The sequence below is a fragment of the Neolamprologus brichardi genome, chromosome 23 (genome assembly GCF_056152115.1).
Source record: "Neolamprologus brichardi isolate AB-2024 chromosome 23, ASM5615211v1, whole genome shotgun sequence".
Lineage (NCBI taxonomy): Eukaryota > Metazoa > Chordata > Actinopteri > Cichliformes > Cichlidae > Neolamprologus > Neolamprologus brichardi.
Window position 1 is genome coordinate 17,088,829 of NC_142125.1, and position 25,381 is coordinate 17,114,209.

At 38.7% G+C, this 25,381-nt stretch overlaps 1 protein-coding gene across 4 annotated transcripts in view; it reads right to left on the reverse strand.

Moving 5' to 3' along the window:
- LOC102783436 (NLR family CARD domain-containing protein 3-like) overlaps positions 1-25,381 on the reverse strand; it is a 31,900-nt gene that overhangs the window by 1,860 nt on the left and 4,659 nt on the right. The window contains exons 1-8 of one of the 4 annotated variants that reach the window (XM_087835710.1): positions 20,438-20,576; positions 20,252-20,353; positions 8,334-8,409; positions 6,728-6,982; positions 4,797-6,568; positions 2,323-2,496; positions 1,905-2,078; positions 1,524-1,697 (exon numbers count right to left, since the gene is read on the reverse strand). In XM_087835710.1, the coding sequence (XP_087691836.1) occupies positions 1,524-1,697; positions 1,905-2,078; positions 2,323-2,496; positions 4,797-6,568; positions 6,728-6,982; positions 8,334-8,409; positions 20,252-20,353; positions 20,438-20,526 (2,816 nt within the window). In that variant the 5' untranslated portion in view covers positions 20,527-20,576. Of the gene's footprint in view, positions 1-1,523; positions 1,698-1,904; positions 2,079-2,322; positions 2,497-4,796; positions 6,592-6,727; positions 6,983-8,333; positions 8,410-20,251; positions 20,354-20,437; positions 20,577-25,381 lie in introns of those variants that run through there. The other 3 variants (XM_087835711.1, XM_087835712.1, XM_087835713.1) reach the window with 3 other exon arrangements.

The window sequence follows — 25,381 nt, forward strand, 5'->3', positions numbered from 1 at the left end:
ATAGACTATGCAACCACTTAAAACTGGACTTGAAAGTGTAATCAAATAAATATTGTATAAATATATAAATATCGCATTTGAATGATTACTGCCATATAGATAAGAAAGAGAGATACTGCTCTGTGAGCTCCATTCGCTCTTTCGTTTCAAACTCATTAAAATATCTGAAAGTTCCAGATAACCAAAACTCCAGACTCAGTAAAACAACATGTTACATGATAAACCATTTACAGCAGTTTAAAGTTCAGGAAAGTTTCTTTATGGTTCAGATGATGATTATAAAGTGTACAGGTCAAAGTGCATGAAACTGACTGTTACGATTGGTCAGATTTAGTCCATATAAATATAATAAATGTTACCCTTTCTTAATAAACAAGGAAAACACCTTTAGTCTTTTTTTAATTTGAATATATATTTTTAAACTGATTAAACATCAAAGCTAATGCTATACCAGCTTCTAGCATTGTTGAACAGTGCATAGAGCAAACCTGATTACAAGAGCTCCCAAAAAACAACCAAACACATCCAAACTTTGATGGCTGTGAGAAAAAAAAAGTTGACTAAGCCCCAAAAGAGCATTAAACCTGTGTAGTTATTACAGTACAGTCTCAATACTTTCTTTTCTTGTTTGAACAGAGATTTTGCTAAAAGATGTGCTGATCCCTATTACAAACAGTCTGGTATAATAAGTAGTTTTATTTGGAATTGTGCACGGCTTGTCGGCATCATTGTTTCAAAGAAAAGCATTATCAAGATGCGGTGATAGCCAAATTGGCCAGCAGATGTCACTTTGGAGATGAGTTTCAGATTGTTTATGCACCTCAATACAATTCTGGTGTTGTGCCAAAAAACACCCACCCACTTTAACCCCAGACTCTGCCACATGTGACATCTGCTGGTGATTAATAGGACAGGATTGCCTTTCATGTGTTTCTGTTTAAGCTCAAACCCATTTGATGTTTGGAGTCTTGCAATGACAAAGTAATAATTCCTCAAAAAAAAAGTTAAACCAAAAGTAACAAGTCAGTTTTAAAAATGTGAGGAGTAGAAAGTACAATATTTGCTTAGAAATGTAGGGAGTAAAAGTAAAAAATTCGAAGTAAACTACAGATACCTGAAAATTCTAGTTAAGTACAACAAAGTATTTGTTCTTTGTTACTTCTCTCACCTCTGTTTTCCATGTTTCACTGTGAATAAAATGTGGGATTATGAGATTTGCAAATAATTAAATTCTGTTTTTAGTTTTATAAAATAAATTATTTTTGTTCTGAAGTGTTTAACAAAATCAGAAATCCTTATTCTGGAACTTTACTTTACATGTTTTACAACCCAACTAGAGCTGGATTTTATTATCCCAGATGTAACAGTACTAAAGATATATTTTTACATCTAATTTATAGCTAATTTTAATATGCAGATTATTTGGTGCTTTTAGTCTGTTAATGACACATCTATTTTGATTTGGTGAAATGGATATTTGGTCCATTTTTAATACATTTTTCTATTAGACCTTTTCTCCATACCTGAGAGTGTCCAATTTCCAACCTTCATCCTTCACTCCAGCCAAAAGCAGCTTTATTCCTGAGTCTCCTGGATGGTTGTAGCTGATGTCCAGCTCTCTCAGATGGGAGGAGTTGGAACTCAGAGCTGAGGCCAGAGAAGTACAGGCTTCCTGTGTGATCAGACAGCCTGACAGACTGCAGACACACAAAACAACAATTCATACTTTCTGGAGGTCTTTCTTTCTTTCTTTCTTTCTTTTTTCTTTTTTTTCAATTATGAATTTTATTATGATAATTTTTTTTGGACAAATGTAAATAAAGGGTAAATGTTGGGATTAGGTGTTTCTGCAATACTATAATTACACATTTAAATGGCAGTCAGTGAAAAGTCTTAATCCTGACCTGAGTGTTTCCAGTTTACAATAGGAACTCTTCACGCAAACAGACAGATGCTTCACTCCTGAATCCTTTAGATCGTTGTCACTCAGGTCCAGCTCTTTCAAACTAGAGCACTGTGAGCCAAGAACTGAGGATAAAGCTTCACAGCTCGTTTCTGAGAGGTTACAGACACTCAGTCTGAAAAATTATAAACAAACACAGACAATAACAATACTGATATTAATGTGTCATTATGGAATTACTAGATATACTAGATTTAGCAATACTTAGTCTTGAATAAAACCTTAATGTTTAATGTGACTCTCAAATACTGAAAAACATTATTATACAGTAACATATGAAAAAAGTTGACTTTTATTCTTAAAATTGTAAACTAATTTATTCTGTCACTTAAGAGAAACTCAGTATTGTTTGAGCTGACCTGAGAGTATCCAGTTCACAATGTGGACTCTTCAGTGCAGCAGACAGAAGTATCACTCCTGAATCCCCCAGGTTGTTGTTACTTAGGTCCAACTCTTTCAAACTAGAGGCCTGGGATGTGAGAACTGACGACAGAGCTTGACAGCTTCTCTCCGAAAGGTTACAGACACTTAGTCTAGGAAAGAAAAAAAAGTTCTATTTGTCAAGGTCCCAGGTCTAGTGACCCAGTGTTTATGTTTTTGATTATTAATATCCTTTGATTTAGTTCGTTTCTGGTTATATATTTGATAGTTTCTAGCCTTTAGGTTTTGTTACTGTGCTTCCCATGTGTTCCTTGCGTTACATCTAGTCATCATTTTTTCTATGTTTGTCTATTTCCTGTTTTACTTTGACATCTCTGTGTCCTGTGTTAGTCTATTCTGCTTTGCTTCCTCCCATTATCATGTGTCTATTTTCAGTTTGTCTGCTTCTCTTCCTGTTGTTTCCAGGTTTCAGGTTTCTTTCCCAATGTTTTAAGTTTCTTGTTTCATGTAGTATTTTGTGTTTAGATTTTCCAGCTTAGATCTAGGTTTTGTTAGTTTTCTTTGTGGTTGATTCTACTGAAAAAGAATCAGAATGAGCAAATCAAATCATGCTTTAAAAATAATCAAAATTATTTTAACATTCAAAACACCAGTACAGGGACTATATAAGAAGCATAATGTGTTGATGCATGCTCAATCATCCAGGTAAGTAAATCTCCCAGCCCATTGTTCCTTCAGTGGGCTGGTTTCAGTCATTATGTAAGTGTACGGTTGATAAGATTGGGGAAACCTGCAGTCAGCTGAGACTGAAGAAGTCACTTGGATGAGTGACAAAACGTTTCTCCCACTGAAAACTCTACATCCAGATGAACAGAATCAACTTTTGGAGAAGCATAATGTGTTCTTTCCTTCTGTTCCTAGTTAGCACTCTGAATGCACAGTTATGGATCAGTTGTTGATTCATCACATACTGTAGGCCACATAGCAAAACATTGCTGCAGTCATATGGAGGACCACAAAAGCCACGCGCATCGAAATAAAAAATCCTGTGCTTAATTAATGAATTGTAGAATAAAATCTGCATTTGTAAATTCATTTTTGAATTCCAATTTGATAAACTGATTTTTAAAATGCTTTTTAAGTCTTCATTTCAAAAAACATTTTCGAATTGCACTTTAATAAACTTCATTTCGAAAACCTTTTTCGAATTGCACTTTAATAAACTGCATTTCAAAAACCTTTTTCGAATTGCACTTTAATAAACTGCATTTCAAAAATCTTTTTCGAATTGCACTTTAATAAACTGCATTTCAAAATCCATTTCCCTTTCCTGTTCGCTCAGGGATTAACATGTGGATTAGCATTTGGATTAGCATTTGGATTAACAACTTCATTTTAAAAATCCTGCTGCTATTCAAATTAGCCACACCGTGGGATGTAAGGAGCTCTCTGATTGGTTGGTCAGACACAGGCTGTCTGCCAGCCTGGATTTTTCTAGCTCATAGCTTCGCCCTGCTAAGAAGCGTGTGTGCTTGTACAAAGGCCGTTCGGCCTCGGGATTTACACTCGGCTCGACATTGATATGTGAAGAATGAAGGGACCCTGCAGCGAAACGGAGAGCCCAACCTCTGACTGAGTGCCTGTTTACAAAGTCTGACCACCTGTGAAGGTAACGTGCTAACGTGGCTAACGCTAGCATCACCGCACGTAGCCCCATTATTTTAAGGTCATCTTAGTTTATGAAAGTTTTACGTCGCAACTGTATGAGCTAGCTACGTGTTTTGTAAGCTGCTGTGCTCTTCACAAATAAAGCTGGAAGCAGCTCAGACTGTTAGAACCAGCACTGAGCCCTGTTACATTTATACAGTGTTAGAGCAACGGCTGCAGCCTACAGCCTTTAAACTAGCGATTAAAATGCTGACAGTAAACTCGTCAGTCCAGATGTTACCACATTACTTTGTGATACTTGTGAGTTAAAACAACTGAGACAGGCTGATTAAAATAACAGCTTTCAGTTCTCTCATTCAGCATATAAAGACTGGAGATCACACTACTGATTTCAGTTCATTTAATATGTGAGTGCACAGATTCATTCTCAACTGGACATAAACGATGATCAAAGGTTGTATATATGATGAAATTCATAACAGCCAAGAATTTATATTGATTCTGACATTTTTCTTCCATCTGATAAGGGTTACAACCACAAATGTTTCAGAGACTCTGACACTTTCTAATGCTGTGATATATTGAAAGTATATTATACTTAACCATGGGTGCTGGATGCTGATGAAAATTACATTCAATAGCTTTAGAGTTTCTATAAGAGTTTCTATTAGAGGCTAGAACCTATTAAAATATTGTGGGGGGTTTTCTTTCAATTGAGCATTTGCTATTTTGTTAACTATAATCAGCATTTTAAAATTAAAGAAGTGAGCACACATTTACGTACAGAGCTTTGTTGGAGGCTTTGATCACTGGTAGCAGTCTCAGAAGAGCCTCCTCTGAAGCTGAGAATTTCTTCAAGTCAAACACATCCAGATCTTCTTCCGATGCCAATAAGGTGAAGACCAGAGCTGACCACTGCGCAGGAGACAGATTATTTGTCAAGAGACTTCCTGAACTCAGGAACTGTTGGATCTCCTCCACTAGAGAACGATCATTCAGTTCATTCAGACAGTGGAACAAGTTGATGCTTTTCTCTGCAGACAGACTCTCACTAATTTTCACTTTAATGTACTGGACTGTTTCTTGGTTGGTCTGTGAGCTACTTCCTGTCTGTGTCAGCAGACCTTGTAGTAGATTCTGATTGGTCTGCAGTGAAAGACCCACAAGGAAGCGGAGGAACAAGTCCAGGTGTCCGTTTGGACTCTTTAAGGCCTTGTCCACAGCAGTCTGATAGAAGTATTTCTCGTTAGATTCTCTTCTTTCAAACGTCCTGGAGGTTGTGTGGTTTTCTTCCAGCAGATTGACTTCAGAGTCAATGAAGGTCAGGTGGACATGAAGAGCAGCCAGAAACTCCTGAACACTCAAATGGATGAAGCAGAACACCTTGTCCTGGTACAGTCCTCTCTCCTCTTTAAAGATCTGTGTGAATACTCCTGAGTAGACTGAGGCTGCTTTGATATCGATGCCACACTCTGTCAGGTCTGATTCATAGAAGATCAGGTTTCCTTTCTGCAGCTGATCAAAAGCCAGTTTTCCCAAAGACTCAATCATCTTCCTGCTTTCTGGACACCAGTGTGGATCTGTCTCAGCTCCTCCATCATACTTGATCTTCTTGACTTTGGCCTGAACCACCAGGAAGTGGATGTACATCTCAGTCAGGGTCTTGGGCATCGTATTCCACTTTCTTGTTTTCAGCACATGCTCCAGAACTGTAGCAGTGATCCAGCAGAAGACTGGGATGTGGCACATGATGTGGAGGCTAGGTGATGTCCTGATGTGGGATATGATATTGTGTGCCTTCCACCAACTTCTGAATCTCTTTCTGAAGTACTCCTCCTTCTGTGTATCAGGGAACCCTCTAATTTCTGTTACCCTGTCAATGAATTCTGCAGGGATCTGATTGGCAGCTGCAGGTCGTGTGGTTATCCAGAGGTGAGCAGAAGGAAGCAGTTTCCCTCTGATGAGGTTTATCAGCAGCACACCCACTGATGTGGACACCGTAACATCAGTCAGGTTCTTAGTTTTGTTGAAGTCCAGAGGAAGTCGACACTCATCCAGACCATCAAAGATAAACACAACCTGGAAGTCATCAAAGCTGCAGATTCCTGCTTCTTTGGTTTCAGTAAAGAAGTGATGAACAAGTTCCACCAAGCTGAACTTTTCCTCTTTCAGCACATTCAGCTCTCTGAAAGTGAATGGAAATATGAACTGGATGTCCTGGTTGGCTTTGTCTTCAGCCCAGTCGAGGGTGTATTTCTGTGTTAAGACTGTTTTCCCAATGCCAGCCACACCCTTTGTCAGCACTGTTCTGATTGGTTCATGCCTTCCAGGTGATGCTTTAAAAATGTCTTCTTGTCTGATTGTTTTTTCTGGTCTGTCTGGTTTCCTGGATGCTGTTTCAATCTGTCTGACCTCATGTTCATCATTGACCTCTGCAGTCCCTCCCTCTGTGATGTAGATCTCTGTGTAGATCTGATTCAGAAGTGCTGGATTTCCTGCTTTAGCAATCCCCTCAAACACACACTGGAACTTCTTTTTTAAAACAGATTTTTGTTTCTGACAAACTACAATGGGAGTTCCTAAAGGCACAAAAGGGCAAGAATATCAATTAAGTATTTATAAACTAGAGATGCCACTTATTTCTACAACAAACAGGTTTTTGAATACATTTTTGTAGATCTCTTGACACATTAGTAAATGTTTTTTTCATCTAGCATAAATCTTTAGAAAAATCCTCTTACTGCTCTGCAGTCGGTCAGCCAGCTCCTCCTGCTTCATTCCCCTGAGGAAGTCCAATGTGATTTTCAAAACTGCATTTCTGCTGCTTCTCCTCCGCTCTTCATCCTTACCTGCTAATACTTCCTCATCTTCCATTTGTCTCTCTGCCCATTCTGGGTAATCTTGGCGCAAAACCTTGTGGATCGTCTTCAATTCATTCTTCACAAAAGTAATGATGTTGTCTTCCAGCATCTGGAAAACATTACTGCATTAATGATCTAACCACCCCTCAATCTCTATAGGGTGCTGGGTAAAGAGGAAAGCAGAAGGAAAAGACACACCAAGAAGCAACAAACAGAACAATACCCTAAGGTGAGACAAGACAACGTTTAATGACATACGATAATGTATACCAGAGCAGTAAAAACAGGGAGTTGAAAAGTACTCAGTCATCATGACCCCAGCAACCTGAGCCTATAGCAAAATAACTATGGGATGGTTCAGGCTCACATAGTCAAGCCCTAACTCAAAACATTATCACAAAGTAACACTAAATGTCTAATCCTAAAACCAGAGAGCATCTCTGTTTTCTGAAACCAAACTGGGAGCTGGTTCTACCCAAGATGGGCTTTGCAGTTGAAGGTTCTTCCTCCCATTCTACTTTTAAAAGCTCTAAGAACCAGAAGTAAGCCTGCAGTCTGAGAGAAGCAAGCTTTTTTTGAGATAAGAAGAAATAAGATACCGCGATCTCTTTAAAATATGACAGAAAATCCAGGTTTTGTTGAGGTTGTACGTTGGTTCATCACTGCAGTATTTCTTTACTACAACCAGGTTCAAACACTGGGTTGAATATTATTAAATCACTCTAACTGTTTGCAGTAAGAACTAGGTCCCTCCTTGAAATTCAAAGCATCGCTTTTTTAAAGGAATTGAGATATATTTCTATATAACATTTCCTCTCTGTTGTGACCTTCTCACACTCATGAAAGCAATGGCCTATAAAAGCTGGCCTAGGTCTTCCACTGCACCTGGCATCAAATTATTGGTGACCTTTGTGTCTTGGTTAGGTTATGTTTAATAAATGATTTTATATTTATGTAAACTTTTTGTGTAAACTCCCTCCTTGTCACCTACTTTGAGGTGACAAGGAGGGAGTTTAGGTGCTTGTTTGAGATCTTTAGATCCACTGGTAAGATTAAACTATAAGTTAGTAATAATTTACAAGTTAGCTTGTGGTTTGCTAAATGCTTATCTAAGTTGAACTGAGTTTGAGTATAGCCTCATTAAAGGTGGCCCAGGTCTTTCATGCAATCCAACATAGAATAGAATAGAATAGAACATCAACTTATTGGTGATCTTTGCATCTTGTTTAGGTTACGTTTTATTTAGGTAAACGTCTTGCATGAACTCCCTCCTTGTCACTGGTCGAAAGGGATATAAGAATAACTACATGTATCACACTATGGCATGTAGATGGAAGGAGGTGGAGATCTGACCATCAACCTTCTACATGAGAGACAACCAGTTCCCATACCCCCATACCCAGCATGAACATGACTGTGAACAGAATAAATATAAAACTAGTTGTTGTATGTGTACAGACCATAAATATGGAGTCCAGATGTGTTTGTTGCTGCTGGGCAGACTGACTGCTGGGAACCTCTGAGTTCTTGTCCACTCTGTGGAGGAATCATGAAGAAGAGTAAAAATAATACAGACAAAACATTTTGGCCATTTTTGCCAGAAAAAAGCACCTCAGACAAGAGAGATATCATCACATTGCTCAGCTATGTTGAACCCAAGTCGTCAAGCAACAAACCTGGGAGTGGTTCTTGACTTATATTTTAAGCCCAGGATTAATTTGTTGTCTGTCATTACATATGATTTGTAATCACCTTAAATCTTTTCTCTCTGAGAAACTAATGTACAGGCTTGACTGCAGCATTGTTTTGCTATGTGGCCTACAGTATGTGATGAATCAACAACTGATCCATAGTTGTCCATTCAGAGTGCTCACTAGGAGCAGAAGGAAAGAACACATTATGCCCGTTTTACAGTCCCTTTACTGGTGTTTTGAATGTTAAAATAATTTTGCTGATTTTTAAAGCATGATTTGATTGGCTCATTCCTGTGTAAATGTCTCACATATTGAAAACAATTGAAGTGGTTTCTGTGAGACAATTAAAATGAGAATTATCAGCCAAATTCTCAAGATCCACCAGAGCCTTATAATGATCTCTGTCACTGTAAGAACACGATGTTAGAATCCATTTGGGAATCTTCAAATTCACATGTTGCAAAATGTGACAGCTTTTAGATAAGTGAGAACTTGTAGAATAAGAATTAGAATGCATAGAAAAACCTAGTAAGTCAAATTTTACTTTATTTTGGTACTTCTTACAATCACAATTCTGTGATTACAAACTCTCGAGTCAGTTAATACAACTGCTCAATTACAGCCACTCTAATCACAAGTTTGTTAATTTGTATGCTTTGCTTGTTGCAAATGTGTTACAAAACTAACACGTGTACACTTGTAGCTATGATTTGAGACAGGAAAGTTGGAGGAGGCATGGAGGGACTAGGGGTAGAGCTTAACCAATCAGAAAGCAGAAGATCAAATCCTGCCTCTCCCTCCTTTTCTCTGTCTGCCATGCTGGATTAATAACCACTGAGCAAAATGTGCCAAAGTAACTTTGTTGAAGTATATTAGCTGAGTAATTAAAGAGGATGACAAAAAGTCAGAGCTCTTATGAGCCAACCATCCCTTTAACGTTAACTAGTAATGACTTCATGAACTTCTTCACAAATAAAATTTTTATCATTAGAGAAAAAATTACCAATAATCATCCCACAGATGTAATATTATCTACAGCTACTCTTAGTACCATTGATGTTAAGTTAGACTCTTTTTCTCCAATTGATCTTTCTGAGTTAACTTCAATAATTACTTCCTCCAAACCATCAACGTGTCTTTTAGACCCCATTCCTACAAAACTGCTCAAAGAAGTCCTGCCATTAATTAATTCTTCGATCTTAAATATGATCAACCTATCTCTAATAATCGGCTATGTACCACAGGCCTTCAAGCTGGCTGTAGTTAAACCTTTACTCAAAAAGCCATCTCTAGACCCAGCAGTCTTAGCTAATTATAGGCCAATCTCCAACCTTCCTTTCATATCAAAAATCCTTGAAAGAGTAGTTGTCAAACAGCTAACTGATCATCTGCAGAGGAATGGCTTATTTGAAGAGTTTCCGCCAGGTTTCAGAGTTCATCACAGCACAGAAACAGCTTTAGTGAAGGTTACAAATGATCTTCTTATGGCCTCTGACAGTGGACTCATCTCTGTGCTTGTCCTGCTAGACCTTAGTGCAGCATTCGATACTGTTGACCATAATATCCTATTAGAGCGATTAGAACGTGCTGTAGGTATTACAGGTACTGCACTGCAGTGGTTTGTATCATATCTATCTAATAGACTCCAATTTGTGCATGTAAATGGAGAGTCCTCTTCACACACTGAGGTTAATTATGGAGTTCCACAGGGTTCAGTGCTAGGACCAATTCTGTTTACATTATACATGCTTCCCTTAGGCAGCATCATTAGAAGACATAGCATACATTTTCACTGCTATGCAGATGACACCCAGCTCTATCTGTCCATGAAGCCAGATAACACACACCAATTAGTTAAACTGCAGGAATGTCTTAAAGACATAAAGACCTGGATGGCCGCTAACTTTCTGCTTCTTAATTCAGATAAAACTGAGGTTATTGTACTCGGCCCTGAAAAGCTTAGAAATATGGTATCTAACCAGATTCTTACTCTGGATGGCATTACCTTGGCCTCCAGTAACGCTGTGAGGAACCTTGGAGTCATTTTTGACCAGGACATGTCCTTCAACGCACATATTAAACAAATACGTAAGACTGCGTTCTTCCATTTGCGCAACATCTCTAAAATTAGAAATATCCTGTCTCAGAGTGACGCTGAAAAACTAGTTCATGCATTTATTACTTCCAGGCTGGACTACTGCAGTTCATTATTATCAGGATGTCCAAAAAACTCACTGACAAGCCTTCAGCTAATCCAAAATGCTGCAGCAAGAGTCCTGACAGGGACTAGAAAGAGAGAGCATATTTCTTCTGTTTTGGCTTCCCTTCATTGGCTTCCTGTTAAATCCAGAATCGAATTCGAAATCCTGCTCCTCACATACAAGGTCTTAAATAATCAGGCCCCATCTTATCTTAATGACCTTGTAGTACCATATCACCCTATTAGAGCACTTCGCTCTCGCTCTGCAGGCCTACTTGTTGTTCCTAGAGTATTTAAAAGTAGAATGGGAGGGAGAGCCTTCAGTTTTCAGGCCCCTCTTCTGTGGAACCAGCTTCCAGTTTGGATTCGGGAGACAGACACTATCTCTACTTTTAAGATTAGGCTTAAAACTTTCCTTTTTGCTAAAGCATATAGTTAGGGCTGGACCAGGTGACCCTGAATCCTTCCTTAGTTATGCTGCAATAGACGTAGGCTGCCGGGGGATTCCCATGATGCATTGAGTTTTTCCTTTCCAGTCACTTTTCTCACTCACTATGTATTAATAGACCTCTCTGCATTGAATCATATCTGTTATTAACCTCTGTCTCTCTTCCACAGCATGTCTTTTATTCTGTCTTCCTTCTCTCACCCCAACCGGTCGCAGCAGATGGCTGCCCCTCCCTGAGCCTGGTTCTGCCGGAGGTTTCTTCCTGTTAAAAGGGAGTTTTTCCTTCCCACTGTCGCCAAAGTGCTTGCTCATAGGGGGTCATATGATTGTTGGGTTTTTCTCTGTATCTATGAAGCGCCTTGAGGCGACTTTTGTTGTGATTTGGCGCTATATAAATAAAATTGAATTGAATTGAATTGAATTAAAACAATGCACATACAAAAGCTCATTTACACGATGGAGCACAGCTTTAAAAAAAAAAATCAAATAGATGTAACATTGTTACATCTATTTGATTTTTTTCAATTTAAGAAACAAATGATGAGTAAAGTTTAATTTTTAAGAACATTTAAAGAGATCAATTTTGACCGGTTCCTGGCTGCAACAGTCTTTTCCAAGAGTTTTATGTTAAGAGATCTAGGATATACTGTCCACTTTCACTGTCTGTCTCTTTCGCAGTAAATCTTTCTTTGTTGTTTAGCTAAATTGACTCATTAATAAAGCACTTTATAAATGAGGACTGTGTGGAGGAAAGCCTGTTTGAGTCATCAGACTGCCAGGCCAGTTGTACTGGGCCATGCAATCACTTGACAAAGCAGACGTTTGCGATGCAATCAGCACTACTTTATGCAATAAAATATTCTCACCTTTCCCAAGCACAATGAAACAGTTTACTACATAAGAGGTTACTACATGCATATCACACCAAAAACATAACTGTTGTTACTGAAGACAATTGGAAATCCTATCATCGATCAGCTCATCTGCAGCAAAAAAGAAAAAAAAATATCCACATTAAAATCTCCTTCACTTACATTTGGAAATAATATGAAATAATATTACGGAATCCAGTCAGTGAGATGACAGGAGAAAAGTAAGGTCTCCAAAAAGTGTGGCATCTCCTCCTCTGAGCCTCTGCATTGTTTTGGCTTTTTCGCAGACATACTAGTGATGGGATTCCCATTCGTGCTTTGCTAAGAAACCTAGTTTTGTAGTTTGGATGTGCTTCGGAAAAGGGAGACTACTGATTGCTGCTGACTGCACTGCAACCGACCAGAGGAAGAAACAAACAAGTTTTTGACTCCGGTGAAACTCCTCTTACCTGACTTAAACAGGTTCTCCTCCACACTGTCCTCATTACCTCCTGATAACCAATATGGCTTTAGAGTGAAAAGGTCCACTTCGATGGCAGTGATGGAACTTGTAGAAGGGATATCTAATGCTATAGATAATAAGGAATATACTGTTGGTGTTTTTATAGACTTAAAAAAGGCGTTTGATACGATTGATCATTCTATATTAATGAATAAACTAGAGAGATATGGCATAAGAGGGTTAGCATACAAGTGGATGAAAAGTTACCTGGATGACAGATATCAATATGTCGAATTCAATAATGTAAAATCTAAGCAGTTGAAGGTAACTTGTGGTGTTCCTCAGGGCTCTGTGCTGGGCCCTAAATTATTTATATTATACATAAATGACATATGTAGCATTTCCAAACTGTTAAAATGTGTATTGTTTGCTGATGATACCACTCTGTATTGCTCAGGTAAAAACCTAGAACAGCTTCTGACTGCAGCGGAAAAGGAGTTAAATATATTAAAAAACTAGTTTGATGTAAATAAGTTATCATTAAATATAAAGAAAACAAAATTGATTATTTTTGGCACTAGACAAATGAAAAATGTATCTAAAATCAGGGTTAATGGAATTGAAATTGAAAGAGTGTACGAAAATAAATTTCTTGGAGTGATAATTGATGATAAGCTGAGTTGGAAGTCTCATATAAACCATGTGAAAACAAAAATGTCAAAAACCATTGCTATTCTCTATAAAACAAAGCATGTCCTGAACAAAAAATCATTATACACACTCTATTGTACTCTGTTGCTTCCATATATGACTTACTGTCTGGAGATATGGGGTAATGCATATAAAACGAACACTCTTCCTATTTTCAAGTTGTAAAAAAGAGCTATAAGAATTATAAACCAATCAAACTATATAGAACCAACTAACATTTTGTTTATTAATCTGAATACCCTGAAATTTTATGATTTAGTTGAATATAAAATGGCACAGATAATGTATAAAGCACAAAATAACTTGCTTTGCCCCAGTACTCAGAAGCTGTTCAAAGTCAGAGAGAGTCAATATGACTTAAGGGGAACAGATTTCTTTAAAAAAAACAAGATAAGGACAAATATAAAGCAGAGATGTGTTTCTGTTAGAGGAGTTAACCTGTGGAATAGTTATGACAGTGATTTAAAAAGGTGTAGTTCATTTTCCTTGTTTAAAAATATGTTTAAAAATAGAGTATTAGAAAAATATATATATCAAGAATGAAAAGAGCAAAGAAAAACAAAAACAAAAAACAAAAAAACCTCTTGATTCTTTTGCTTTGATGTAGTTACTTACTAAGGTGGAAAGTTTTTTGTTTTTTTGTTTTTTTCTTGTTTGTTTGTTTGTTTGTTTTGTTTTTGCTTTGTTTTATTATTTGCTTCGAGCCCTGTGTACAGGAGCTGCATGCTAAAAGATCTTTTGTTAAAAGGGTTGGTGTAATAAGCAAATGCTTCAGCCAATACCTTTTGATTAGCCTTGTCTCATGCTTTCTTGCTTTGTGGTAGATCTTTGTTCTGTCTTCACTGAGATATTTGAATGCTAATCAATAAAATCAATCAATCAATCAATCAATCAATTTATAAAGTTCTTTACAAACCCGAACATTACAGCTAACAGCTGGATTTTTCCGACTGAGTCCAGCTAGCCACTTACTATTAAAGACAAGAAGAATGAAAGGTGCTAAACTTTTTGGAGACCTTTTTTTCTTCATGTCATCTCACTGACTGGATTACTTCATATTAGACAACCCAGTATCACTGTATCAAATATGTTATAAACATGTCCATTTCTGGCTTTGCCTCTCCAAAACGTAAAATAGACATGCATGAAGAAGCATGGGGAGATAATATATTTAAACCCACGAAGTTGGTAGTCAGCAAAAAACATATTGAGTACATTGCTGGGTCCTTAATCATCAGAATCAATTAAGCTAGCGGGCTATTATGTATATATATGTAAATGTGTTAATAATATCTGTTTAAAAACTTTCCCGCATTTAATTTTCATGTTGGCTTGAGATAAAATATCTCATTCTGCTGTTACTGCAATTTATTGCAACTTCTACGTGCCTGTATATTTCATGTTTTGAGAGGCAAAGCATGAAATGGACATAGTGCATGGCTATTACATGCTTTGTCATGATATTAGGTTGGATCAGAAGTGAGGATAAGCAAAGTGAATGCAAGGCCTAATTTTTAAAGTGCTTTGGTCGGTGGCGCTGTCACTTGGTGTTCGCTCGCTCTGTGGTATAGTATCGCTTCCTGTTCCTGCTCAAACACAGTGGTGTTTCTGAGTAGCTTATTTGCTTAGCAGTTTAATTAACAACTTTTAAATACATTCTTTTTTTTCACAGTATAATCTTCACGTGCTTCATCCGAAGCACACTTTCTGTGTACTCACTACCTAATTTATAGCCAAAGTATTCACTCACTGTCTCTGTACTGTTTCGCTAGCTTAGCTCGTAGCCGACCCGTTAGCACCATGGCTACTTCACCTGTCCCTTCTGCACTTTCTTGCTCATTGTGTCAGATGTTTAGTTACTCCTCGGCCTCCTTTAGCAGTAATGATATCTGTAACAAATGTAGCATATTTGCAGCTCTGGAGGCCAGGATTACTGATCTGGAGACTCGGCTTTGCACCCTTCTCTCACCCTTAGCTAGCCAGGCCCCTGTAGCTGGTGCAGCCGAAGATAGCGTAGGCCCCGCTAGCTGTTCCCCGGCAAATCCCAAGCAGCTGCGGAAAGAAGGCGGCTGGGTAACGGTGAGGAGGAAGCATAGTCCTAAACAGAAGCCCCAGGTACACCACCAACCTGTTCATGTGTCTAACCGTTTTTCCCCACTCGGTGACACACCCGCTGGGGGTCAAACTCTGGTAATTGGTGATTCTGTTCTCAGACATGTGAAGCTAGAGACACCGGCAACCATAGTCAATTGTCTTCCAGGGGCCAGAGCAGGCGACATTGAAGGAAATTTAAAACTGCTGGCTAAGGGTAAACGTAAATTCAATAAAATCATAATTCACGTCGGCAGTAATGACACCCGGTTACGCCAATCGGAGGTCACTAAAATCAATATTGAATCGGTGTGTAACTTTGCCAAAACAATGTCGGACTCTGTAGTTTTCTCTGGTCCCCTCCCCAATCAGACCAGGAGTGACATGTTTAGCCGCATGTTCTCCTTAAATTGCTGGCTGTCTGAGTGGTGTCCCAGAAATGATGTGGGCTTCATAGATAATTGGCAAACCTTCTGGAGGAAACCTGGTCTTGTTAGGAGAGATGGCATCCATCCCACTTTGGATGGAGCAGCTCTCATTTCTAGAAATATCGACAAATTTATTAAACCCCTCAAAACATGACTATCCAGAGTTGGGACCAGGAAGCAGAGTTGCAGTCTTACACGCCTCTCTGCAGCTTCCCTCCTCCTGCTACCCCCCCAAAAACCCATCTCCATAGAGACTGTGTCTGCTTCCAAAAAGACAAAAAACAAACTAAAAACCAGCAACAAACAACTTAAACATTTACAAAGAAAGAACAATACAGTATCCACATCTGAACCAAAGAGTAAAACAGTGAAATGTGGATTATTAAATATTAGGTCTCTCTCCTCCAAGTCTCTGTTAGTACATGACTTAATAATTGATCAACAAATTGATTTACTCTGCTTTACAGAAACCTGGTTGCAGCAGGATGATTATGTTAGTTTAAATGAATCAACACCCCCGAGTCATTCTAACTACCAGAAATCTCGAAGCACAGGTCGAGGGGGCGGTTTGGCAGCAATTTTTCACACCAGTCTATTAATTAATGAAAGACCAAGACAGACTTTTACTTCATTTGAAAGCCTGATGCTTAACATTGTCCACCCCAGCTGTGAAACTCAGAAACCAGTCTTACTTGTTATCATCTATCGTCCACCTGGGCCTTACACAGAGTTTCTGTCTGATTTCTCAGACTTTATATCTAATTTAGTTCTGAGCTCAGATAAAATAATTATTGTGGGTGATTTTAACATCCATGTTGATGCTAAAAATGACAGCCTCAACATGGCATTTAATCTGTTGTTAGACTCAATTGGTTTCTCTCAAAATGTAAAAGAACCCACCCACCACTTTAATCACACTCTAGATCTTGTTTTAACATATGGCATAGAAACTGAACATTTAACAGTGTTTCCTGAAAACCCTCTCCTGTCTGATCATTTCTTGATAACATTTACATTTACAATAATTGATTACGCAGCAGTGGAGAGTGGACTTTATCAAAGTAGATGTCTTTCTGAAAGCGCTGTAACTAAGTTTAAGAATATAATCCAGCCACTGTTATCATCGTCAATGCCCTGTACCAACACAGAGCAGAGCAGCTATCTGAACGCTACCCCAACAGAGGTCGATTATCTTGTTAATAATTTCACCTCCTCACTACGTACGACTCTGGATACTGTAGCTCCAGTGAAAACTAAGGTCTCTAATCAGAAGTACCTGACCCCGTGGTATAATTCTCAAACACGTACCCTAAAGCAGATGACTCGTAATCTGGAGAGGAAATGGCGTGTCACAAATTTAGAGGATCATCATTTAGCCTGGAGAAATAGTTTGTTGCTTTATAAGAAAGCCCTCCGCAAAGCCAGAACAGCTTACTACTCATCACTGATTGAAGAAAATAAGAACAACCCCAGGTTTCTCTTCAGCACTGTAGCCAGGCTGACAAAAAGTCAGAGCTCTTTTGAGCCAACCATCCCTTTAACGTTAACTAGTGATGACTTCATGAACTTCTTCACAAATAAAATTTTTATCATTAGAGAAAAAATTACCAATAATCATCCCACAGATGTAATATTATCTACAGCTACTCTTAGTTCCATTGATGTTAAGTTAGACTCTTTTTCTCCAATCGATCTTTCTGAGTTAACTTCAATAATTACTTCCTCCAAACCATCAACGTGTCTTTTAGACCCCATTCCTACAAAACTGCTCAAAGAAGTCCTGCCATTGATTAATTCTTCGATCTTATATATGATCAACCTATCTCTAATAATCGGCTATGTACCACAGGCCTTCAAGGTGGCTGCAGTTAAACCTTTACTCAAAAAGCCATCTCTAGACCCAGCAGTCTTAGCTAATTATAGGCCAATCTCCAACCTTCCTTTCATATCAAAAATCCTTGAAAGAGTAGTTGTCAAACAGCTAACAGATCATCTGCAGAGGAATGGTTTATTTGAAGAGTTTCAGTCAGGTTTCAGAGTTCATCACAGCACAGAAACAGCTTTAGTGAAGGTTACAAATGATCTTCTTATGGCCTCTGACAGTGGACTCATCTCTGTGCTTGTCCTTCTTGACCTTAGTGCAGCATTCGATACTGTTGACCATAATATCCTGTTAGAGCGATTAGAACATGCTGTAGGTATTACAGGTATTGCACTGCAGTGGTTTGTATCATATCTATCTAATAGACTCCAATTTGTGCATGTAAATGGAGAGTCCTCTTCACACACTGAGGTTAATTATGGAGTTCCACAGGGTTCAGTGCTAGGACCAATTCTGTTTACATTATACATGCTTCCCCTAGGCAGCATCATTAGAAGACATAGCATACATTTTCACTGCTATGCAGATGACACCCAGCTCTATCTGTCCATAAAGCCAGATAACACACACCAATTAGTTAAACTGCAGGAATGTCTTAAAGACATAAAGACTTGGATGGCCACTAACTTTCTGCTTCTTAACTCAGATAAAACTGAGGTCATTGTACTCGGCACTGAAAAGCTTAGAAATATGGTATCTAACCAGATTCTTACTCTGGATGGCATTACCTTGGCCTCCAGTGACACTGTGAGGAACCTTGGAGTCATTTTTGACCAGGATATGTCCTTCAACGCACATATTAAACAAATATGTAAGACTGCGTTCTTCCATTTGCGCAACATCTCTAAAATTAGAAATATCCTGTCTCAGAGTGATGCTGAAAAACTAGTTCATGCATTTATTACTTCCAGGCTGGACTACTGCAATTCATTATTATCAGGATGTCCAAAAAACTCACTGAAAAGCCTTCAGTTAATCCAAAATGCTGCAGCAAGAGTACTGACAGGGACTAGAAAGAGAGAGCATATTTCTCCTGTTTTGGCTTCCCTTCATTGGCTTCCTGTTAAATCCAGAATTGAATTCAAAATCCTGCTCCTCACATACAAGGTCTTAAATAATCAGGCCCCATCTTATCTCAATGACCTTGTAGTACCATATTACCCTATTAGAGCACTTCGCTCCCGCTCTGCAGGCCTACTTGTTGTTCCTAGAGTATTTAAAAGTAGAATGGGAGGGAGAGCCTTCAGTTTTCAGGCCCCTCTTCTGTGGAACCAGCTTCCAGTTTGGATTCGGGAGACAGACACTATCTCTACTTTTAAGATTAGGCTTAAAACTTTCCTTTTTGCTAAAGCATATAGTTAGGGCTGTACCAGGTGACCCTGAATCCTCCCTTAGTTATGCTGCAATAGACGTAGGCTGCCGGGGGATTCCCATGATGCATTGAGTTTTTCCTTTCCAGTCACCTTTCTCACTCACTATGTGTTAATAGACCTCTCTGTATTGAATCATATCTGTTATTAATCTCTGTCTCTCTTCCACAGCATGTCTTTTATCCTGTCTTCCTTCTCTCACCCCAACCGGTCGCAGCAGATGGCCGCCCCTCCCTGAGCCTGGTTCTGCCGGAGGTTTCTTCCTGTTAAAAGGGAGTTTTTCCTTCCCACTGTCGCCAAAGTGCTTGCTCATAGGGGGTCATATGATTGTTGGGCTTTTCTCTGTATCTATGAAGCGCCTTGAGGCGACATTTGTTGTGATTTGGCGCTATATAAATAAAATTGAATTGAATTGAATTGAATTTACAAACCTGAATATCACAGCTAACAGCTGGATTTCCTGTAAGAGTGCATCTAGCCAAACAAGAAGGGACCACTTACTACCGAACAGACAGGTATGAAACTGAACAGTATATCCTTGATTTTAAAACAGGAAACACATTGTTGCAGCTAGGGACAACTGAAAAATTGTGATAGTTTGTCTTTGGCAGCATAAAAAGCATTTGTTTTAACCAATACTTTTCACAATAGGAATGTCCAAAGAACAGTGAAGATCTAAAAAGAACTATAGATTTATACAAGCTGGGATGGTCTCCTGGAACAATTTCAAAACACTGCAGATTCCAAAATCATCAGTTCTTGTAATTGTAAATAAGTACAAGTTATCATGATGTGTCAGCCCTGTGCCAAGGTCTGGAAGAAGTCCCAGATGGTCAACTTTAGATTGAAGGAAATTGGTTAGGATGTATAGAAATAACCCAGGAACAAGTACACATTAAACATGATTTGGGAATGGATTAACCAGGCTTAACATTAAGCTTTAGCTTAATGTCAAATTAATTATACTTCATATACAGACCAGAAAGAACTTTTAAGAACTTTGCTTGATCTTCTAAAGAGAGATCAGTTTAATTTATAAAGCTCCAAAACACAACAACAGTCGCCTCAATGCACTTTGTATTGTAAGATAAAGACCCCACATTAATGCAGAGAAATCTTTACAATCATATGGCCCCTTTTGAGCAAGCACTTTGGTGACCATAAAACACCATCAAGTAGTTCATTTAAATCAGACACCAAACTGACAGGTATCAAAGAGTTCATGTTACTATCAGCTTACCTCTTCGCAGCAGAGGGTTGTTGCTCCTTAAATTCAATCAAGCGTTTTTTAGACTGGTCACTCTTTAAGGACACACAGCTGGGTTGAGGTCCAGGTTGTTTCCTGTGAATAATGATGGAGCAGTGATGTGAGAGCTGAGCTGTGACATGTTAAAGAGTCATGGACAGTTAGAGATGGTCATCTCACCTCTGAGCTTTGGTCTGGCTCTCATGTTCCCCACACAGAGTGGTTTTAGAGGGAGGGACTCCCTCCTCTCTGTCCTCACACTGATCCATGCTGCTGAATTCACATCCACATCAGCTCACACACACTTTCTACCTTCACCTGCAGAGGAAACACAAATCAGTCATGTGCACATCAACTCAAATCCTCCTTTCCTTCATGTGTGCTGTCCAAATATCAGCTGTTCTTTTCTGCTTCATCTCAGTGTCAGAAGAGAAAATAAGAGACACATCCCAGATAGCAAAATTGGCATGGCCTGGATCTGGCCCACACAGTGTGCTTAAACATGGTCCACATACCGCAAAGAATGACGGCCCTCTGGTGGCCCAGATCTGGTTTGCCTGAGGTGTCCCACACATGGGCCAGAACAAGCCCAGTTGCAGACACACTAGATATCCTGTGCTGGCCCATGTGTGGATTACCTCTGGCAAACCTGGTCTGGGCCACCAAAAGGCCATCATTCTTTGCGGTATGTGGGCCATGTGTAAGTTGTATGCGGCCACGGGCCAGTTGCAGACACACTGCTGGCCCTGTGCTGGCCCAGAACAGTTTCAACTCTGGCCCCAGTTTTCAGCCTAATATGTACGTTAATCAAGCCACGCAATAACAACATTGCTGGAACATAATAGTGCAAAAGTAACATGACAAAACTCTGTTCAGATGATGAATGGACTGATTCTTATATAGCACTGGATTACTCACAGTGTTCTATACAACATGCCACATTTACCCAATCACACACTTTGTCTAAGCTGCTTCCTAACTACATTAATTCTCTTAACATACAGACTGGAGGAGCCAGGGATCGAACCACTAACCTTCCGGTCAGTAATTGACCTGCTCTACCTCCTGAGCTACAGCTACCCAGTGGAAAAGATGTGTAAGCCCTCACTAGGTTTTAGATAAAGTGTACACTGACAAACCTGTCAAACCTGCATTTGAAACATTGGCTACCACAGCAGTATAGTATTGCAACAAGGCATTTGGGTCTTCTAACTAAAATAGAAAAATACGAACATAAATAGTACTATAATTGCCAGACCTGGCCCACATCTGGTTGACATACACTCTGCCATGACACCAGTCAGTTAGAAGTGCCAGCTTGATGCCGGATCTGGGCCTGTTTTCTATGAGCCTGGGCCACATAAACCAAACTACAATCGGGCCAGATGTGGCATGCCATCATATAAACAGTGCCATCTACTCCACGCCTGGCCCATATCTGGATGACATCCCACTTACCATGCCAGAAGTCAGCCAGCGGTGCCGGCTTGACACCAGAAATTGGGACAAACCTGTCTGCAATGTGGGATTAAGTATCAAAATGTGATTATTTGTGACCTTTGTGACCTAATTATTTTTATTGAATGAGGTTGGCTTTAATCTTTCAAAATGATTTGTAATAAGCTTTGATCTTTTTTGATAAGTTTTGACTGCCATCCTACCACCATCTTCACACTTTCTTGTGGCCCGAACCTGTCTTTTTTTTTTTTTTTTGACTGTTCAAAATATGAATGTGTGCGTTTACACTGCATGGCACATGTTAAACCCTCTCTCTCCACCCTTAGCAGTTTGCTGAGAGCTCAATTCAAGTCCAGCAGTTGAAGACAGTGTATTAAGAGGCCGTTTGATAAATCATCTCCAGGTTAGATTTACTCTTCACCATAACTGAAGAATCCACTCTGTGGAGGGCTCCTGGAAAAACTGCTATTTATAAGCTTTGATTTTAAGAGCCTTTCTCGGTCTACTGGCCTACAGTCTCATTACCAGAGCAGGAAGAACTTTTTTATTTTGCTTTTTGTTTTTCATTTATTTTGTAACCTGGCCAAACCTCAGCTGTTGGTTCCTAGATCATTTTAGCACACACTACCTTCTGTCGAGCTGCAGGAAGCGCTTATAAATTATCATAGGGCTTAGAAATCGGGCCGCTGTCCTGGACAGATAACAGCTACAATTGACCAGCAAGGTGGGCGAAGCTGGGCTTAGAGGCTTTTAAATTAGTCGAAAAGTTAGGTGTACCAGTACTTAGGTTTGGAAGATGAAGTGAAGATGTGATATGGTAATGGAAATAATTTATTGGCAGTCAGTGGCAGTTTTTGTTATATAGATAAATGTGTGAAATTGTTATTTGGATGAATGATTAAAGGTGCACATTGTTTTGAGATAAAAGTGTGTGTGTGTGAGAGACAACAAAGTTCAGGGAAGTGTGTAAAATGCTGATGAAAGTATTGTGTGAATGAGGCTACAAAGCTGAGCTAAAGAATAGTGATATGTGGGGGGAAAAAAACAAACAAAAAAAACCTGTTAATTGTCCTGAGGTCTGAAAGAGCTCTGCTAAGCACGCTGAAGATTTTCATGTGAATGCTTGCAAATGCGAAGAGCTTAGTATATTTAAGTGTGTGTGTGTGTGTGTGTGTGTGTGTGTACTGAGAGCATTCTTTTATATCAACATTTAGTAGAGTTACAGAGGGTTTATAGACTGTAAATATAAAATAAGAGTTCGATTAGGCTGTAGATGAAAACATGAGTGTGTGTGCCTGGCAGGAAGTGAAGCAGGAAACTGTGAGCTTGTGACATTGCAACATGAAAACAGAGGAATTAGAGACTGAATGTATTAAGACATAGCAATGAAAATGATATTAATTAAATGTTTTAGTGTGTCAATATAGGTGGACTCTTCTCATCTTGAAAACATGAGTACAGCAGCAAAATGATAGATTAACAGAATTGGGATGAAAACAGGCCAGGCTTTGGCTTAAAATTTGACAGCTTCACCTCTCATTCTGTCCTTATCCTGAGAAGAAGCTTAAAGGACAGTTAATCTCCTGATGAAGACAGAAGACAGACAGAACACCGTGTACTTGAAGAATTAACAGCAGGCAAAAAGACAGTGCAACTGAACTATAACACTGAAGACTCCAGCAGCAGCATGTAAGAAAACACTTGATGGAACATGCACTCTGAATTACAAGGTGGGAAGTTGAACAGTGGCATGACTGTGTGAAAGCACTGGATAGCACTGGACACTGAGTTTCAGATTTGCCATGCTGGGAGTGAACCTCCAAGAAAAGACTGAAAAGATCAAGAGAGAAGCAATGGAGAGAAGAAACCGCTGATTTGGGCCTGTGTTGATCGGCGAGCCCACATAGGAAACTGTTAGAACAGGGATGAGGATCAGAAATAAACTAACAAGTACCTGAATGAATAGAAAAGACACATATACAAATTGTTACATGTGAAATTATTTTTGGAGAGAATCATTTGAATCCACAGCTCAGTGCAAAGATGCATGAATTAAACCTGATTATAAAACACATCGAGGCAATGAAGACCATCTTACACTCAATATTAATATGAATACAAATATGCAATGAAGACATGCTTACATTCATGAATGTGAATACATGACATAAATGCTAGATTTAACATACTTAAAGCTAGAGGTGGAGGAATAACTCAGGAAACTCCCATGACAATAAAGTGATTTTTGTGAAAAGGAAAAAGGATAAACCAGTGATTAAAAGAGAACTGGAACTTGAGAACTGGGCTCTTTAAAATTGTAACAGTGCACTTAGAGAAATCCTGTCAGGTGATTATGTTTTGTGTTTTGATGAGCTACTAATCAGCTCTCTTTTTCTCATTTTTGTTCTAAGCAGGCCTGCACGATTGAATTAACAGCGCTGTAAAAAAAATTTTGGGAGAGCAAATATAAGGTGAGCTTTTCCAGATTACAATGGGCTGAGGAGAAGCCATCTGTGGGAACCTGGTTCCTGTCTAAAAGGATTGCCGCGTGTCAATCCAGACCAAAAGTGATGAACAATAGTTTTTTCTTTTGAGTGAATGCGTGTGAGTGAGTGAATGTGTGTGACTGGACTGATGATATGGACTAAAGGTTTGACTGACTTGAAACAAAGACTGGACCAAGGTCAGGAGGAATGAAGGTTGACAAACAATTAATCACGTAGGGGAGAGAGAGGGAGACTGGAGGTTTACATAAGTTTGGAGTCGCAGACTTTTTTGGGTTGCTGATGTTTGCTTTAAGAAAATTTTGTTTTATTGACTGGGTTTAGATTATGGTAGTAAATTATATAGCGGGGAAAATGCCAAATGCTAAAGGGGGAGAAAATGTTGGACGTTACTTATGTTACTATTAATAAAACCAGGCCACTGTAGAAGTCAATTAAATTTTATAGAGTATAATTACAACCAAAGCAATATTTATGAGTTACAGAGGGGGACGCTAGACTTTTCATATAAAATGCAGTTATAGAATAACAAACACTTGTCCAAGTGACCAAGGTTTTTTTTTTTTCCTTTAAAACAGTAAATTATTAAAAGAGCTGGTACTGGCATATATATTTTGGTTAAGTCTGATAAAGTAAAATTACATTAAGAGGAGCAAAATGAAATCAAAATATGGAAATTGTGTATGAAGAACATGACTGATAACTGTTCTGTCTTAAGTTTTGTTATAACACAGATTGCATTACAAGTGGGAAAATTGAGTTTTAAAAATGAAGTTAATGTTAACAATAGGTTTTGTTTCTAGGAAGCTCTGAATGGAGCCAGGAGTTCAAAAGATTTAACATGATGATTAAACTGATTTTATTCCTTAATACAGGCTTGGAGGTCTTGAGGAAGACTAACCTTTTTCTTTTAAGTTTCTTAAGAGGTGGTGAAGCATTTTCAGTTTCAGTAGCGGGTCTTTAGCTTATTTGACACATAGAATGTGTCAAGAAGGGGTGATTTTGGGTTTAATTTGAAATAAAGGGCTTTAGGATCATTTTATGACTTTCTGGGTGTTTGATAATTTAGCTATGATAAAACTTACTCATAAGTAATTGCTTTTATGCTTAAACGTAATTGATTGAAAATGTTTGTTTTCTCTTTGATCTTTTATAATAATAA